General features: G+C 45.7%; 1 protein-coding gene across 5 annotated transcripts in view; it reads left to right on the top strand.

Moving 5' to 3' along the window:
- Window positions 1-243: 243 nt before the first annotated feature.
- MTHFR (methylenetetrahydrofolate reductase) overlaps window positions 244-19,549 on the top strand; it is a 59,708-nt gene continuing 40,402 nt past the window's right edge. The window contains exons 1-6 of one of the 5 annotated variants that reach the window (XM_084821876.1): window positions 244-298; window positions 10,004-10,273; window positions 12,387-12,625; window positions 14,915-15,025; window positions 15,771-15,964; window positions 18,185-18,435. In XM_084821876.1, the coding sequence (XP_084678002.1) occupies window positions 10,014-10,273; window positions 12,387-12,625; window positions 14,915-15,025; window positions 15,771-15,964; window positions 18,185-18,435 (1,055 nt within the window). In that variant the 5' untranslated portion in view covers window positions 244-298; window positions 10,004-10,013. Of the gene's footprint in view, window positions 304-2,289; window positions 2,471-8,042; window positions 8,292-10,003; window positions 10,274-12,386; window positions 12,626-14,914; window positions 15,026-15,770; window positions 15,965-18,184; window positions 18,436-19,549 lie in introns of those variants that run through there. The other 4 variants (XM_084821875.1, XM_084821873.1, XM_084821877.1 and 1 more) reach the window with 4 other exon arrangements.

The following is a 19,549-nucleotide window of genomic DNA, read 5'->3' as shown; positions in this document are numbered from 1 at the left end:
AAAACACACCCCAGAAGGAGCAGATTAAAAAAGATTTGAAGTATGTTGTGGGTGCAGTTGAACTAGATTGACCTTTGGCAGTGGTGTGTTGCAGAATGTGTTATCTTTCCACCACAGCTTTTGTTTTGGCAGTGCAAAGATTTCAACACGAAATTAGCTCACTCTAAGTAAATCCGGCTACCCGATTTCATAATTCTTTTACCGCCCGTCTGCATTTCGATAAATGCGTGTACATACTGCGGAGTACTGCGGTGGCGGCGGCGGCCCGGATCTGCAGCCGTGTGTTTTGTCCGCGAAGGTAGTGTAAGTTACAGTTCTTTGTTTTTGTTTGTTCATATTCTTCTATAAACTGCTTCAGGATTTGTTTCAAATGAGAAGTATATAAATATTGCCAATAAAGAAATAACACCGGCTTCATGTTGCATCGCCTCAAATTTGGGATTTACTACTAGTCTTTAAAGTCACCTTAAAAACAACCGAAGTCCCAAATCTAAAGGACTTCCTAAAACAATTATTTCCGCAATTTAGGGATCCACAAACATACGAGTTGCTGGATTATTATTATTATTATTTGTATTAGTATTGTATTATATCATTATGGTATATTATTATTCACGCTCCGGGAGAGAGCGCAGGACAGGAAGTCCTGACGTGCTATGGTCCATGTGGTCACGAGGAGTCGGACACGACTGAACTACTAAACAACAATATTATTATTACAACATTATTGATACATTTATTATTATTGTTGTTGTTATTATTAAATGCCTGGCATATATTAACATTGCTGTTGTTTATGTGATTATGCAGCAGTGTGTGTGTGTGTGGAGAGTATTATATACATCACTGGTACACTTATTATTATTGAATGTCTGCCATATATTAACATTGCTGTTGTTTATGTGGTTATGCAGTAGTGTGTGTGTGTGTGGAGAGTATTATATACATCATTGGTACACTTATTATTATTGAATGTCTGCCATATATTAACATTGCTGTTGTTTATGTGGTTATGCAGCAGTGTGTGTGTATGTGGAGAGTATTATATACATCACTGGTACACTTATTATTATTGAATTTCTGCCATATATTAACATTGCTGTTGTTTATGTGGTTATGCAGCAGTGTGTGTGTATGTGGAGAGTATTATATACATCACTGGTACACTTATTATTATTGAATGTCTGCCATATATTAACATTGCTGTTGTTTATGTGGTTATGCAGCAGTGTGTGTGTATGTGGAGAGTATTATATACATCATTGGTACACTTATTATTATTGAATGTCTGCCATATATTAACATTGCTGTTGTTTATGTGGTTATGCAGCAGTGTGTGTGTATGTGGAGAGTATTATATACATCATTGGTACACTTATTATTATTGAATGTCTGCCATATATTAACATTGCTGTTGTTTATGTGGTTATGCAGCAGTGTGTGTGTGTGTGGAGAGTATTATATACATCATTGGTACACTTATTATTATTGAATGTCTGCCATATATTAACATTGCTGTTGTTTATGTGGTTATGCAGCAGTGTGTGTGTATGTGGAGAGTATTATATACATCATTGGTACACTTATTATTATTGAATGTCTGCCATATATTAACATTGCTGTTGTTTATGTGGTTATGCAGCAGTGTGTGTGTGTGTGGAGAGTATTATATACATCATTGGTACACTTATTATTATTGAATGTCTGCCATATATTAACATTGCTGTTGTTTATGTGGTTATGCAGCAGTGTGTGTGTATGTGGAGAGTATTATATACATCATTGGTACACTTATTATTATTGAATGTCTGCCATATATTAACATTGCTGTTGTTTATGTGGTTATGCAGCAGTGTGTGTGTGTGGAGAGTATTATATACATCATTGGTACACTTATTATTACTGAATGTCTGCCATATATTAACATTGCTGTTGTTTATGTGGTTATGCAGCAGTGTGTGTGTATGTGGAGAGTATTATATACATCATTGGTACACTTATTATTATTGAATGTCTGCCATATATTAACATTGCTGTTGTTTATGTGATCATGAGGAAGTGTGGGGGGGGGGAGTAAGAAAAAGCTACGTGTAATGATGGTATCCAGGCAACGACATAAACGGAACAGGAAGTGCGGGGACTTCCATATTTGGGAAGGGCAAATAAAACACCACATCCCGCCGCCGCCATCTTAGAAGCGGGCACAAAGACGAACCAGCGCCAGCGGGGCTTGTTTATGTCTATTTAAAAAGGGCGTGGCGAAGCGAGCGCGTCAGGTTTTTCTACCCTGGAGTTAAAAAAAAAAAAAAAAAGGGGGGGGTGCGGTGGGCGGAGGGATTGAATAGTGTGCGCGTGCGCGCGCGCGCAGGTGCGCACTCTCTTCCCCATTTTGTCCTTCCTCGCGGCTGGGTGGAGCTCGCGCCGCCGCGAAAAAAGGAATCCCCCCGGGTGGGGACGTGCCCGAGAGCAGGTGAGTGAAGGAGCGCGCGTGCGCGTGGAAGGGTCCAACTGTCATTGAGGCGGGGGGGGGAGAGACGAAGAAGCCCCGTTTTCCAAAGGAGGATTTTATTAAAGGGCGGAAGAGACCATTTGGGGGAAATGATAGGGGAGCGGGGGAAAGAAAGTAGGGAAAGAAAATTCTCATTTTTATTTTCTTCTCCTTTCTTTTATTATGGCTCAGGAAGAGGGCAGAACATACTTTTCTTCTACTGGACGGAGGAATAAATAATTTTAACAAGAAATAATGGCTCCTCAGTCATTGCCCTCCTCATGGGCGCCCAAAGAGCTTCAGCTATTAGGCAGTATAATAATGTGATTAATGAATTAAATAATTAAATAAATAAATAACTATGACGTTTAACGCAGCTACAAACAAAATAAAAGGGGGGGAAAAATAAGAGGAAAAAATAATAATAATTTCCTCATACACAATAAAAATAAATAAATAAAAATCTTCACCGCATGCGTTTCCCACCCTTCGTTCCGGAATTCTCCCCCAGCAAATGAAAACTATAGTAAAATCACCTTTTCCTCTCACACAAACAAAAGCTAATCTCTCCACATACACATCTCCTACCTTTTTTGGGTGGTATTTTCTCCTCAATAAAATAAAACAATAAAATTACTTTTTTCGCCACACAAAAGTTAAATCTCTCCACAAAATCACGCTTCCTACCCTTTGTTGTTGTTGTTGTTGTATTTCCCCCCTCAGTAAATAACACAATAATAAAAACACTTTTGGCCACAAAAGATCTCTCCCCACTCATGCACACATTTGCCAGCTTTGTTAAGTCTTGTTATTTCCCCGTAGTAAATATTTCCCTATTGTAAGTATTTCCCCGCATGATGCTCCCCCTTTGCCATATTTCTTTCCCCATGCCCCTGCTCATAATTTGCCCCCCCGGGGGTATTTTCCCCCTTAGTTCCCCCATCTCCCCATTTTTTTTTGTCTTTTCCCTCTTAGATACATCATTTTATACGGGCACCATCTCTCTTATCATATCTTAATTCAATTATTGCCAAGTCCACATGTTTATACCATTTGTCATTAAATAATTTGTTCATTTAGGATGCAATCCTATGCATGTTTAGACAGAAAAAAACCCTACAATCCCCTGCATGCCCCAGCCAACCATTCAGGAATGGACAGGGTCTTCTTAGTAGTGTCCCCTATCCTGTGAAAATCCCTCCCAAGGCATGTTTGTTTGGGACTCTTCAAACTTACTGTTCAAAAAGGGCTTAAAAGCACAATCCTATGCATTTTTAGACAGAAAAAAGTCCTACAACTCCTTTAATCCCCCAGCCATGGGTTTGTCCCCTAAATGTACTTTTATTTAGAAGAGAAGAAATATTTAATCAGCCATATCCTGAAAAAATGCTTGTAACAAATCCAAATAACCAGAGTCTGTAATACTCTCTCCGTAATATTATTGGCCTCATAGTTTTCCTCTCCATAAATATCTTAACATTTTCTCCCCCTACCCAAGAAATTTTCATTTGCTATTCTTTGCCTCCAATATTTCCTCCCTGTAATTCTCACCTTCTCTAAATGTTTTCTCTCGCCTACCACCTTTTGTAAGCCTTTCTCCCCCACCCTTCATGGATATTCCCTGCCCAATCCTGCAAAGTATATTTCGCGCCATAAATATTCTCCTCACATAACCCCATAAACATGTAGTCTTCTCCAGTCCGTACATATTTCATCCCTTATATGGGTCGGCTGAGATAAGTAGGTCAGAGAGACCGATTTGGGGGTGACCCTTCACCCCTTGGTGTTATGTTGCAACACCAGTCTCTTCCTTTTTGCTATACTTGGAATTAATGGGGTGCATGTGAAGGAGACCCCGAAATCCTAGTTTGAGGACTGGTGGGGTTATTCTCTCGGCATGATGCAAAGCACCGTTAGAGCTTGCTAAAGCAGTCTTCCCCAACCTACTGCCCTACAGAAGTTTTGGACTACAAAGCACTCCTGAGCATCGGCCATGCTGGAGTTGAAGTCCAAAACATCTGATTTGTACCAGCTTGGGGAAGGCTGCTCTATGGGAAGGAGGAGACTCTTGCTGCAGTTTTCCAGTTTGGTAGATGATCCATGTACAGAGCATAACAGAGAAACTATTTTTCGCTTTTTACAGCATGGGAACATCAGCTTTCCTAATGCAATTAAAGGAAATCCCCTCAATGCCTTTGTTGGTGTGTCTGTGTGAGTCACCCTCTCAGTGTGGTCCATCCAAAGAAAAATGCTGGTCACATGAATCATATGCCAGTTTAAAGAGGGAGCCCCTTCATTTTCCAATGGAGCATCTTTTTATGGGGTGGGCATTCTATATCCCTATTTTGTTCCCTTTTATATAGGAATGCGACAGCTAGGCTACTAACTGGTGCACAGTATTGCAGCCATATTACACCTGTCCCAAACGACCTGCACTGGTTGCCAGTTACTTTATGAGCACAATTCAAGGTGTTGGTTTAAACCTTTAAAGCCCTAAGGGTGCAATCCTATGCATGTTTAGACAGAAAAAAAAGGCCTATGACTCCCAGCGTTCCCCAACCAGCCAGGGGCATGCTGGGAGTCATAGGCTTTTTTTCTGTCTAAATATGCATAGGAATGCACCTTAAATGGCTTAGGATATGAGTATCTAAGGGACCACCTGTTTTGCTATGAACCTGCCCGGGTATTAAGATCTGCAGGAGAAACCCCTTTCAGGGCACAGAGGCCTGTCTGTTAAGCGTGTGTTAAAGGGCTTTCTCCTGTGTTGCCCCGCAAATATGGAATGAACTCCCTCAAGAACTATGATTGGCTTTAGAAAGGAGATGAAAACACATCTTTTTAATTTAGCCTTTTACAATATGCAGTTTTGATGCTTTGATTCCCCCCCTCCCAGTTTTTAATGTCCTTGCTTGATCTCACCATCCCCAAGTTACATTGATTAACTTTCACCCTAGTTCTGTCTCTGGTTGCCATATATGTCAGGTTCAATGCAAAGGAAGGCTCCAGAAGATGACTGAGCTCAGGCCAAGCTTGTAGGGAAAGAGCTTTTCAAATCCCGGGGCAGACAAAAAGGAAACAGCAGGATGCACAAGTCACTTGTGGGATTTGTTGCTGTAGGATGTGGTAACATCCACTAACTTAGGGCAGAAGCAGACATCTTTAATCAGCTCTCCCAACGTGGCTGTATGTCTGTCCAACTTTTTCCTCTAACAGAGCTGCATATTGCATTACAGTGTCAGAGTTGAGCTTCTGCTCCAGTTGTAATAATTCCTGCCTCCATTAGCAGGAAAGGTCTTAAGGCGCCCTGCTGTCCTTGGACCAGGAAGTACTAGTTTTCCCCAACTCCTGCCAGCTGGAAAGAGCCCCAGTCGAGGGGCCAAGATAAGCCTCTCTCCTTTGCAAACTTAATCCTCTCGCCCATAGTGAGGAGTGAAATCTGACTGCCAGGAGTTATATTCTCGGGTGGAAGCATGTGGTTCTTCCCCCTCCCCCTCGCTACTCTGTACAATATTCATGCAGCATGAGAATATCAGAAGAGCCCTGCTAGATCAGACCAAGGTCCATCTCGTCCAGCATTCTGTTCACATAGTGGCCAACCAGCTGCCTACGGGAAACTCACAAGCAGGACATGAGTGCAACAGCACCTTCCCGCCCATGTTCCCCAATAACTGGTGTACATTGGCATACTGCCTCTCATCCTGGAGGCAGCATATAGACATCAGGACTAGTAGCCACTAGTATATAGCCATCTTGCACCCCTAAATATTAATGTTTTGACTGTGCAAGAGTGTAATCTTTGCCCACTCACTGTTTTGTGCAAGCTACGGCCTCTCCTGGACAGGGGTAGCTTGGCCACGGTGTGACAGGCATTAGTAACCTCAAGACTGGATTACTGCAATGCGCTATATGTGAGGCTGCCCTTGGGGCTGCTCTGGAAGCTGGAGCTAATGCATAATGCAGCAGCTCGGCTGTTGTCAGGAGCTGCCCCTTTCCAGCATGTAACTCCTTTGCTGAGGGAACTGCACTGGCTGCCTATTCGCTACTGGGCCAGGTTTAAGGTATTAGTACTAGTGTACAAAGCCCTAGACAACTTGGGACCAGGATACCTGAGAGAGTGCCTTCTCCTTTACTAACCTGCCCCGTCACTGAGGTCATCAGAGGGCATGTCCCGGTGGTTCCACATGGACCCATGGCCTGGCTGGAGTCCACCAGGAAAAGAGCCTTCGGCATGGTGGCCCCCTTCCTGTGGAACTCCCTGCCTTTGGAGGTCTGGCAGGGGGCAACGTTGCGTAGCTTTCGGCGCCTCCTGAAGACATTGTTATTTCAAGAGGCCTTCCTTGAGTGACCAGCCGCGGTTTATTATGTTCAGGATGTATTTCTTTTTAAATGTTTTTATTGTTTTAAAATGGTGTTTTATTCTTTATCTTGTTTCCTGCTCCGAAATCTTTGATGTGGAGCAGTGTATAAATATTGTAAATAAATAAAATAAAAATAAGTAAATAAAGTCCCTGTTCTGAGCATGCCTCCTGGTTAGATGGAGGCAAGCCAGGAACAGGAGCCTGTGAGCAGCCTTTTCTGCAAGAAATCTCAAAAGCTTGCACATTATTTTGTGATCTTTGATTTGGCCATGTATTGCGCTACATGGATTTTGTGCTACATGGATTACATTACATGGATGTATATGGATTTTGGAGTTTTTCTCATGGCCAACATCATTGCCTTGGTGCGTGTTTTTCTGCAAGTGGATAATTCTGCCACATCTCTGCAAGCAGTTGCTGCTGTTTGGAAAGGGCGGCGGTGGAATATCAGTCACTCCCAATAGACAGGTCAGAATTACCCACTCTAATTCTAGGCTTGCCTCCTTCCAATCAGAACAGTGACTCATGCAGAAGCCCTGGGCATGAGCTCCTTCCAGGGCATGTAACTTACTTCTTTATGCATGCTGGCTTGGATCCAGAGTAAGTCATACTTAAAGCAGCCCAACTGAAATCAGTGGGACTTAGGTTAGTCATGGCTAACTTCAGTCCCATTTGTTTTAATGGGTGACTAAGTCGATTGAACTGACTGTATAGGTAAGCTTTTTGCTGTAAGAGTGCGGAGTGCCTCTAATCTTTTTATGGAAAAAACAACTGCTATCAGAAGTTGGAGGGCGGGGAGAGACCTACTGTAAAGAGAATACTGGGTGTTTCCTTTTCTCTGTGTGTCTTTTCTTTTTAACAGCATGCTTGTGGGGCAAGGGAGGAGATTTTCTGATTGCCTCGGCTGATTGATAATCTGGCCTGCCAAAATCACACAAAATCACACAATCTCTGCAAAGACAATGGGACATTCAGACAATCTCATCAAATGGAGCTTTTGTGGCTGGCTGCTAAGCAAACAGAATGGGGGCTGGATTTCAGGATGCGTGCTGCCCATTGGTGAAGCGGGCGGAGAGCCCTGCCTTGATTGGAGGAGATGCCAGGGCCAGCTTCCAGTTAGCAGACAGCTGCAGGTGAAGGCTGGGCTCTGATTGGAGGGGGTCACCTTAGTGCACACCTAGATGGGTAGGCTTTGTGTACAAGGTGATCCCACCTGGGAATCTGGGACAGTGCTATTTGCCTACTGTGGTGTGTGGAGATCTGCTGGCTAGGGTCCATTTTGGAGAGAGGCTGTGCAAAGGTCGGAGCCTGTTGGCTGGGTCTTGCTTGGTGTACACGTAGATAACAACTGGTGTAAATAAACTGGAGGGCACTAGAAAGTCCACCGTGTGGGAGAGGAATCCCAGATGCCAGTGGACAATTGAGAAAAAGGATCACAACACCAGGCAAGTGAGCGCATGATTGTGCACATGATTGGGCGCATGATTGTGCTGTTATCTCTTCTCCCCCTGCCACATCTCCTCTTTCGAAGTAACCTTTTGTTAATTACTTTTTCCCTCCCTTGTCTTCACTGGGGAGCATGAAAAGCATCCTTGGAAAAGGCGAGCGATCTCCCCGCTTTTGGGGAACCCCTGCTTTCACAATAAGCAGCCAGCGGCAGATTTTTATCAGGTGGAGGTGTAACTTGTGTCTAGCTGACTGCTGAACAGCATCCCTTGATGAAGACACCTGAATCGTGGCTGGACTTATTAAATAATGATTGCGTTTAATTGGCCTTACATCTTATTAAATACGGATTGCACTTAACCCACCTTGCATCTTTCCTTTCTCTCTTTTTTGCACATAGGACAGCTAAAGCAATTAATCCCGTTAATTACACACGTGTTCGCATAGCTTCAGTCTTGGAGGTGGATTCTCATCTCGGCTGAGCAACCAACTCTTGCTGGCTAGTTTGGGGGCAAAGCTCAGTTCCTCTGATCTGTAAAATGGGAACGTTAAATGCCAGGCTTCACAGGGTGTTGGTGAGGTTGAACAATATAGAGTAGCCATCCCCCAAACACTCTCCAGGTATATTGGACTTCAACTCCCTTTAGCCCTAGCCAGCATGGCTAAGGGTAGGGGAAGATGGGAGTTGTAGTCCAAAACGTTTGGAGGGCATACCAGGTTGGGAGAGGCTGATAGGGAGGTTAGCCTGGGTTAGAGGGCATAAATGCAGACCCACAGAAACTCCTAGGGTTTGCAATAATTTTTTGTTCCATTTCAGTTATTCATTATAAGAGTCGTGCTAGATCCAAAGTGCTCAGGGCATTGTATATAATAAAAAGCAAGAATGAAAGCAGTGATAAAGGCACATAATAAAACACATTTAAAAGTATTCTTTGTAAAAGTGGCCACAAAAATTCAGCATTTAAAAGAGATGAATAACCGAGCAGCTAAAGACATGGAAGAGATTATTTTAAAATGCAGCATGAAACATATTAAGAATAAAGCAAGCAGCACTTAAAATACTTTTGAATACTTTTACGTTTTTGTAGTGATTTGTCGAGACTCTTGCACAAGGGCAATCTTGTTAGCTGATGTGAGCATGCCGTTAGAAAGATGGAATAGAAACATGGAGAGCCAGTGTGGTGTATTGGTTAGAGTGTTGGGCTCAGATTTGGGAGACTGGGGTTCTAGTCCCCACGTGGCCATCAAGCTCATTGGGTGACTTTGGGCCAGTCACTGACTCTCACCCTAACCTACCTTATAGGGCTGTTGTGAGGATAACATGGAGAGGAGGAAGAGGACCATATAAGCCGCCTTGGATTCCTTGCAAGAGGGAAAAAGGCAGGATATAAATGTAGTAATAAATAATTTTTATTGTTATTTATTTTTAACTTTTGTATAAAAAAAGAGAAATTTATATTTCTCTTTATACGTTTTAATTGTATAAGTTTTAACGTTGTAAAGCTGCCTTGAGTCCCAGTATTGGGAAAAAGGAGGGATATAATAATAATAATAATAATAATAAAAATATATCAGACAAATTAATTAGGCCAACAGAAAGGCACTACACTAAGAAACGCTAAAGATAAAAGCGCAAAGCACAATAGTTATCACGTGGTTTGTGGCAAGCTGTGCCTGCTCGCTTAATTTCCCCCCTCTTTTTTCCCTCCAGGTCTCTCACCATGGTCAATGAGTCCTACGGCACCAGTAATGGGGTCACCACTGTTGGCAACGGGGCTGCCAGGGTCAACGGGGGTGGCAGCAGCAGCGGCAGTGAGAGCTCCAAGGACAGCTCACGCTGCTCCACTCCGGTCCTTGACGCCGAGCGGCATGACCGCCTGTGGGAGAAGATGCGCCGCCGGCAGGACTCCGGGGACAAATGGTTTTCCTTGGAGTTCTTCCCTCCGCGGACAGCCAACGGGGCCGTCAACCTCATCTCCAGGTGATGGAGCTGTTTGCAGGGGCAGGTGGCAAAAGAGGGCAATGAGAAGCTGAGTGTGGTATTTTGTTTTCATTTCATTTATCCCATTTATATACCACCCACCAGCCAAAGCTCTCTGGACACTTCACAGAGTGATAAAGCATAATATAAAACCTTTAACATTCAAGAGGGCAATGAAAGGCTGAGTGTGATATTTCATTTTCATTTTGTGAACCCTGATCTTGGGCATTTTCCAACCCAGGAAGCAGAGGCCCCATTACGCTTCTATACCACCCACCAGCCAAAACTCTTTGGGCAGTGCACAGCATGATAAAACATAGTATAAAACCGTTATCATTCAATAATACAAAACAAGTGGAAAACAATTGGCAATTAACCTACCAGAGCCTGATTTTATTTATTTATTTATTTATTTATTTATTTATTTCATTTCTATACCGCCCAATAGCCGAAGCTCTCTGGGCGGTTCACAAAAACTAAAACCAAACAACACACAATAAAATAATTTAAAATATATAGAACATTAAAACCACAATATAACAATACAACCACAATAAAACCTAGCAGCAGTACAGGAGTTTAAAATACAGATTTAAAACAGCAAAGATAAAAATTTAGAAAGCTAAAATGCCTGGGAAAATAAAAAGGTCTTCACCTGGCGCCGAAAGGAGTATAATGTAGGCGCCAGGCGAACCTCACTAGGGAGCTCATTCCAGAGGCGGGGTGCCACAACAGAAAAAGCCCTCCTCCTAGTAGCCACCCGCCTCACTTCCTTTGGCAGGGGCTCACGGAGAAGGGCCGCTGATGATGATCTTAAGGTCCGGGCAGGCACATATGGGAGGAGGCGATCCTTCAGGTAACCTGGCCCCAAGCCGTTAAGGGCTTTGAATGTTAACACCAGCACTTTGAATCGGGCCCGGAAATGGACCGGCAGCCAGTGCAGCTGGAAAAGTACTGGCGTAATATGAGCTCGCAGGCCAGTCCCTGTTAACAATCTTGCTGCCCTATTTTGGACCAGCTGAAGTTTCCGGACCGTTTTCAAAGGCAGCCCCACGTATAACGCATTGCAGTAATCCAGACGAGAAGTTATCAGAGCATGGATAACTGTAGCTAGGCTATCTCTGTCCAGATAAGGGCGTAGTTGGTATACCAGCCTAAGCTGATAAAAAGTGCTCCGTGCCACTGAGTTCACCTGTGCCTCAAGTGACAATTCTGGATCCAAGAGCACCCCCAAACTACGAACCTGATCCTTTAGGGGGAGTGCAACCCCCTCCAGAACAGGTTGAATATCACCTAGCCGGGCAGACGAACCACCCACTAACAGTACCTCCGTCTTGTCTGGATTGAGTTTCAGTTTATTGGCCCTCATCCAGTCCATTACCGTGCCCAGGCACTGGTTCAGAACAGCCACTGCCTCACCTGGTTTTGATGAGAAAGAGAGGTAGAGCTGGGTGTCATCCGCATATTGATGGCACCTCAGCCCACACCTCCGGATAACCTCCCCCAGCGGTTTCATGTAGATGTTAAACAGCATGGGGGATAGAATAGAGCCCTGTGGAACCCCATGGCACAATTGCCATGGCACAGAGCAATAATCCCCCAGCACCACCTTCTGGAATCGGCCATCCAAGTAGGAGCGGAACCACTGTAGTGCAGTGCCTCCAACTCCCAACCCAGACAACCTATCCAGAAGGATACCATGGTCGATGGTATCGAAAGCCGCTGAGAGGTCCAGGAGAATCAACAGGGTCGCACTCCCCCTGTCCCTCTCCCGGCAGAGGTCATCCCACAGGGCGACCAAGGCAGTTAAAAAACTGATAAAAAAACTAAAACGCCCCATCATATGCTGTTAAATGCCTGAGGCAGAAGAAGGTCTTAACCTGGTGTTGAAAAGCTGGCAGTGTTGGCACCAGGCAGACTTCACTGGGGAGAGTGTTCCATAATTCGGGGGGCCACCACTGAGAAGGCCCTCTTCCTTGTTGCCAGTCCCTTGTTTTTGGAGCTGTTGCGCACTGCCAGTCAAAGCAGGGGTGGGGAGGGTAGAATTTGGGACAGCAGCTCCCACCGTCCGGTAACTTCTTGTTTGTTCATTACATTTGGGTAAATGCTGCAGGTTTGACCGCATGGGTGTGGGCGGCCCGCTCTTCATCGATGTCACCTGGCACCCTGCCGGAGACCCGGGCTCCGACAAGGAAACATCCTCCATGATGATGGCCAGCACGGCGCTCAATTACTGCGGCCTGGACACCGTCCTCCACATGACCTGCTGCAACCAGACCCAGGAGACGATCACAGCGCATCTGCAAAAGGCCAAGCAGCTGGGACTGAAGAACATCATGGCATTACGGGGAGGTGAGTTGCTTCTTTGCCTGCCTGTAAGGAATCGAGGAAGATAGCAGCCAGATTGCGGCAGGGCCAGGCCAGGGCCTTTAGCGGCCGTGTTTGAACCCTGATCTCAGATGGGTGTTTTCCAACCCAGGAAGCTGAGGCCCTGATGCAGTAAGCAGAAGCTCCTGCTTTTATTAACTTTACAAGGGCAGAAGGCTTAATTCAGCCTTCCACAACCTGGTGCCCTTAAGATATTTTGGACTTCAACTCCCATCATCCCCAGCCAGCATGGCCAGTGGACAGGAATGCTGGGAGTTGTAAGTCTACAACATCTCGGATGCCAGAAGTGGCAGGCCAAAAACACCCGGGATGTGGGGGAGCCGTGGACATCTGGAATGCTGGGAGTAGCTGGCTAAAACATCTGGAATGCCGGGAGTCACTGGCCAAAACATCCAGGATGCTGGGGAGTCACAGGCCAAAAACATCTGGATGTCAGAGTTGCTGGGGCAAAACATCTGGAGTGTTGGGAAGTGCAGAGCAAAACGTCTGGAGGGGCACCAGGGTGGGGAAGGCTATTCTTTTTAATACCAGGATTTCAGCCTTCCATGACATGGTGTCTTCTCCAAGGAGTAAAGAACAAGGATGGAATGCATGAAGTAAAATCTACTGTCTCTCCCTGCCACCCCACCCTCTCTGGAAAGATCCTTGAACAAAGAACAGGTCAGGCCTGGCAAGGCTTCAGTAGGCATCAAAATTTGCATCTCTGTACATCCCAGTCCAACTCTCAACAACCCCCCATAATTCAGCTTATGGAAAAGCAGTACAGGAGAAACCCCCTGGAGGATCCATAATCAGGTCCGCCCAGGGTGTGGATTGGTCAATTTGAATTTCCCTCCTGGGAAGCTGCCCAGCCCCCCAGGAATATATGTGTTTTTGAAGAAAACTCCTTTGTATTTGTCCTGTGAAGAACAAATAAACAACAACAGCCTAGCTAGGCCAGGAAGTCTCAGGTGTTGAGTGTCAGGGTGGACACTGAGCCCATAGAATCCCAGAGTAGTTCTGATTCTGAGGAAGAGGAGCCGCTCCTGGGAGAGGAGCGCGCTCATCCTTCCCAGGGCCAACAGCTGACAGAGATTCCTCCCACCGGCATTCCTAGCATAGATAGCAGTCCCGGGAGTGAGAGAGCGCGGGAAGCAGACTTGCTGGACACGCGACACCGACGCAGGGAGCGGCGCCAAATGGAGGGCGCGGAAAGGAGGCATAGTGCCCGGTTGGCACGCAAACAACGGTTGCGCCCAGAGGATCCAAGGGAAAAGGGGAGGGACTCTCCCTAGCCCATAAGTTCAGGGTCTGCCAGTGATTCTCCTTCAAACGGGGACCAACTGTTCCAACTTAGGGCATAGGTACTCTGCTGCTCATAGCTAGTTGCTAACAGTAGAGTTGTTAAGTTGTAAAAGAGGAATAAAGCTTTGAAAAGAATCCCTTTGTCTGTGTCTGGACTTGGCTACTGGATTAGACTGAGAGAGGCCTCCAAGGAGCCCTTGACATTGGGTCTCATCCCTTTTTAAAAGCAACAGGCTATTTCTCAACTTCTCTCTGCTTGGTTCTTTAATAAATACGTTGGATTGGAGATGGGAGTTGATGTGATTCTCGCACCTAGCTTGGAAATTTATTTTGATTTATTGATCAAATCACTTCTATACTGCCCAATAGCCGAAGCTCTCTGGGCAGTTCACAACAATTAAAATCATAAAATACAGCATGGTAAAACATAATATGAAACTTTAAAAAAGTTAAAATGACAGTATAAAACCAAAGTGAAAACCAGCAGCAGTGTAAAGATTTAAAAATACAATAATGGATTTAAAAACAACAGAAACTGAAAGACTAAAATGCCTGGGAAAACAAGAAGGTCTTTATCTGGTGCTGAAAAGACCACAACGTAGGTGCCAGGCAAGCTTCTCTGGGGAGGACATTCTAAACCTGGCGGTGCCACCACAGACCTTAGCCGGGCGCTGGACGGCTTGGCGAACGCGCTGACCAAGTTGTTCAGAAGTTTAAACGAGGCTCTGAGACATGGGACGGTTGTTCTCCATATTTAAAAACCTAAAAGCCTGTCTTCTCCTGTGGGCTGCAGGATATTAAAAAGACACGGGAGTGGTACTGGCGCTACCTCTGAGGAATGTAGACAAAAGGGTGCTTTGCCGCCTGTCCTACCTTGCAGGGTAGAGGTGCGGACATACTGGTTTGTCACAGCTGTGCCATGCAGGAGTCAGTTTTACTAAAGGGGGCGCTCTCTCCCTCCTTATGCAGATCCTGCTGGTGAAGAGTGGCAAGAGGAAGTTGAGGGCTTCAACTATGCCGTCGACTTGGTGAAGCACATCCGTCACGAGTTCGAAGATTACTTTGACATCTGTGTGGCAGGTGAGAAATGCTGGGCTGTACACTTGCCTCAATTTTGCAGGACTTGCTTAAAAGAAAAAGAGCGCGGTTCTAACCTTTATGGCAGCCTTCCCCAACCCTGTGCCCTTTTAGATGGGTCGGACAACAATTCCCATCATTGCCTTGGTGCCTAGGGGTGATGGGAGTTGTAGTCAAACCCATTTTGAGGCCGCAAAGTCGAGGAAGGCTAGTTTAGAGCTTCAGAGAAAATATGCTCCATGTACTAGCTTAACACTGGTGTCAGTTTAAATGGGAATTATAAGTAGATCACAGTTAGATAGAAACCTTTTCTATGGCTGGGTTCACACAAGGCGACAAGCCAGAGTATGATTGAGTATGGGTTGAGTTTGGGTTGTCATTGAATTGTGGGCTGTCATGTTGTGTAAACTCAGACATGTTAACAAACCATGGGTTGCTAATCATGAACAACCCACGAAGAGAACCCATGTTGAGTTGCGAACTGTGTGTTGTTCGCGGTTAACAAACCAAGGTTTGTTAACGTGTCTGAGTTCACACAACACAACAGCCCATGATTCAACAACAGTCTTCCAAAAGAGAGTTCTTATTCATTCATTCATTTTAAATGTGGGTTTTAGGACCGTTGGCTGTCAACCTGGCTAAAATTAAATAAGCCCTGGCATTTTGTGCAAATGATAGGTGCGTCATAACCTTTGGTCAGAGGTGAGGAAATCCCCAAGTTCATTTCTGTCTCTTTTCGACCCTGAAGGCTACCCCAAGGGTCACCCGGAGGCAGAGAGCTATGCAGACGACCTGAAACACCTGAAGGACAAAGTGGAGGCCGGAGCTGACTTTGTCATTACACAGCTGTTCTTCAGGTCAGCGACCTTCCTCAAGTTCTTGAGAGACTGCCAAGCCATTGGCATCACCTGCCCCATCATTCCGGGGATATTCCCCATACAGGTGAGGCATTCCAGTGGAGGGTGGGACCAAAGGGAAAAGGAACAGGGTCAAAGGCAGAAGGGGGCAGGCCAAAAACACCAGATTTCAACTTAAACCTTTTTATTGCCAGTAACTAAGTCTTGGGAGAGGTATTTTTAAATGCTTAGAGATATTTTAAAATATGGACAGCGGTATATAAATCTATTAAATAAATAAAATAAATGATTTCAACCTTCTCATGTCCCAGCCCCATTGCTAAGGTCATTTTTGGAGACTATTCTCTGGGTGTCGTTGCCTACAACGGTGTGATGGGTGGCCACCAGAGAAAGAGCCTGTAGTGGCCCCCAGTCCGAGAAATGCCCTTCCCATGGAGATCTGCCTGGCATCTTCACATTTAGATGCCAAGTTAAGACCTTCCTCTTTAAGCAGGCATTTAACCTTGAATGTGTTCCTTTGAGTCTTAATTTTACTGCTGGCTCCTGTGTTTTTAACATTTTTTAAAATTTTAATGTCTAATAGTGTATTATTTTGATACTTTTGTTGCTTTGGGGTGATTTTGTTGGTGTGATTTGGTTTCATGATGGTAAACCACTCCGAGGTTAAATAAAGAAAACTTTTAGAATGGAGTGGGGAAAAAACTGCACAAAAGCTGGGAAACCTGCCAGTGATTGGTTGTCAGGGAAAATGGGTGGAGGTAGGAGTAGAGGATGTCACCTTCTGGGGATCCCCAGGAGGGCTGGATTTGGGCTCCAGGCCTGAGTTTCTGTACCCCTGCAATGGAGCATTCACAGAACCTCCTGGCCTTTCTGTTCCCAGTAGCCTGAAATGGGGCAGTCCATTCTAAGAACATAAGAAGAGCCTTGCTGGATTGGACCACGGGTCCGTCTAGTCCAGCATTCTCATAGAATAGAACCATAGAATAGTAGGGTTGGAAAGGGCCTACAAGGCCATCAAGTCCAACCCTATGTGTGTTCTGTTCACACAGTGGCCAACCAGCTGCCCACGGGAGACCCACAAACAGGAAGTGAGTGCAACAGCACTCCCCCGCCCATGGGTGCAACAGCACGCCCCCTCCCATGTTCCCCATCAACTGGTGTACATAGGCATTTGTTGTTATTGTTCAGTCGTTCAGTTGTGTCCGACTCTTCGTGACCCCATGGACCGTAGCACACCAGGCCTTCCTGTCCTGCGCTCGCTCCCGGAGAGTGCTCAAGTCCATATTCATTGCATCAGTGATGCTATCTAGCCATCTCATCCTCTGCCGTCCCCTTCTCCTTTTGCCTTCAGTCTTTCCCAGCATCAGGGGCTTTTCCAGAGAGTTTTCTCTTCGCATGAGGTGGCCAAAATATTTGAGCTTCACCTTCAGTATCTCTCCTTCCAATGAGCAGTCAGGGTTGATTTCCTTTAGGATGGACTGATTTGACCTCCTTGCAGTCCAGGGGACTCGTAAGAGTCTTCTCCAGCACCACAGTTCGAAAGCATCAATTCTTCGGCGCTCAGCCTTCCTTATAGTCCAGCTCTCACAGCCATACATTACTACTGGGAAAACCATAGCTTTGATTAGACGGACCTTTGTCGGCAAGGTGATGTCTCTGTTTCTTACTATGCTGTCTAGGTTTGCCATAGCTTTCCTCCCAAGGAGAAAGCGTCTTTTAATTTCATGGCTACAGTCACCGTCTGCGGTGATCTTGGAGCCCAAGAAAATAAAATCTGTCACTGCTTCCATTTCTTCCCCTTCCATATGCCAGGAAGTGATGGGGCCAGATGCCATGATCTTAATTTTTTTAATGTTGAGTTTCAAACCAGCTTTTGCACTCTCCTCTTTCACCCTCAACAAGCGGCTCTTTAGATCTTCTTCACTTTCTGCCATTAGTCCATAGGCATACTCCCTCTGATACTGGAGGTAGTATAGAGCTACCAGGACTAGTAGCCATTGATAGCCTCCTCATCCGGTAATTTGTATAACCCCTTTTTAAAGCCCTCTAAATTGGTGGCCATCACCACATCTTGCGGTAGTGAATTCTGTAGTTTATGTGCTGTGTGAAGAAGTCCTTTTATCTTTCCTGAATCTTCCCCCATTTAGCTTCACAGGATGACCCTGGTTTCTAGTATTATGAGAGACTCTACCATGACACGTAAGCTACATGTCGGGGTGCAGCCATTTTGATCATGATGCAAGCAGCCCCTTGGCTGAGAAAAAAAATAGCTAAACTTGGGATTTCACCCCTCCCTGCTTTTTAGGGCTATCATTCTCTGCGGCAGCTTGTGAAGCTCTCTAAGCTGGAGGTGCCTCAGGAAATCAAAGACATCATCGAGCCCATCAAGGACAACGATGCAGCCATCCGGAACTACGGCATTGAGCTGGCGGTCAGCATGTGCCGGGAGCTACTGGACAGCGGCCTGGTTCACGGTCTGCATTTCTACACCCTGAACCGGGAAGTGGCTACCATAGAGGTGCTCAAACGTTTGGGCATCTGGAAAGAGGACCCGAGGTGAGCACCGGGCAAACTTCCCCTTTCCTTCTGTGCCTCAGCTTTCTAGATTTGGTCCAGTTTCTATATTTCTTTAGTAGTGAGCGGACCCAGCTTTGCATGGGTTGGAATAGCCTGTAGTTCAGGCGTCCCCAACCTTTTTGGGGTCCATGGGTACATCTGGGATTCTGACTGTGTTGTGGGTGCTCTCACAAAATGGCTGCCATGGGGATGGGGCTTGCGCCTTCCTAAAATGGCTGCCATGGTGGGCATGTCTGGTCACAAAACATTCGTTTCCCAGGAGGCAAGTGGGTGAGGTTAAAAGAAAAGTAACTTGGCCAAGAACCTAGGTACAAGGCAGAGGTGTGGAAGACTGAGTGCCAGAACACAAAACCACTCTTTGGAACCCAACTAAAGATGGCGCTGGAAGGCAGCACTTCGCTTTTCAGCATGCCAGCCTCCCAGTTAAATGCTGCTACTAATAAATTTTTTAGAAAGTCGTAAGAAATAAAATAAAAGCCAGGAGGGACAGGGAGCCTGGTGGGTGCCAAAAGATGTGTCTGTGGGCACATTGGTGACCATGGACACCACGTTGGAGACCCCAGCCCTGGTTTGATACAGCAAAGCCTTCAAGCAAACTTACGTAGCTGTCCGAATTGGACACATGGTGCCTGTCCTGTCTGAGTGAAGCCACACTTGCTGTCACCCCTAGGCACGGCGCCTGCCGTGGTGCGCCCCATAGCCCCCTGAGGTGTGTGGGTGGGTGGTCTGCCCACTCTGTTTCCTTGAGGGGGTCTGTCCAATAGGGAGGGAGAAGCCATGTAACTGTTTCTCAGCCTGATAATCTGCTCCTGGGTTCAAACCGTTATCGAATGCAAAGCGCCGCACTGGTTAGGGAAGTCTGCTTCTAGTGACTGAAAATGTACTGCAGGCCTCAGCCACGTGGACGTATTAAAATTAATGTGTTGTAAAAACCAAATCACCCCAAGGTACAGCGCTACAGAGACCAGCATGATTTGGCTGTTTCAGGCTGTCTTCGTAGTTTGCTGCCGAAAATTGGCGGCAGAAGCAACCTTTCTGGTGCCACCACCAAACTCAACAGGGGCGTGGCAGGAATGCAGTTTGTAGGAGGGGT

This window comes from Heloderma suspectum, chromosome 15 (genome assembly GCF_057233095.1).
Source record: "Heloderma suspectum isolate Gila_16-S chromosome 15, 16-S_ref, whole genome shotgun sequence".
Classification (NCBI taxonomy): Eukaryota; Metazoa; Chordata; class Lepidosauria; order Squamata; family Helodermatidae; genus Heloderma; species Heloderma suspectum.
The sequence above is the reverse complement of the archived record's forward strand: the minus strand, read 5'-3'. Positions and strand labels throughout refer to the sequence as shown.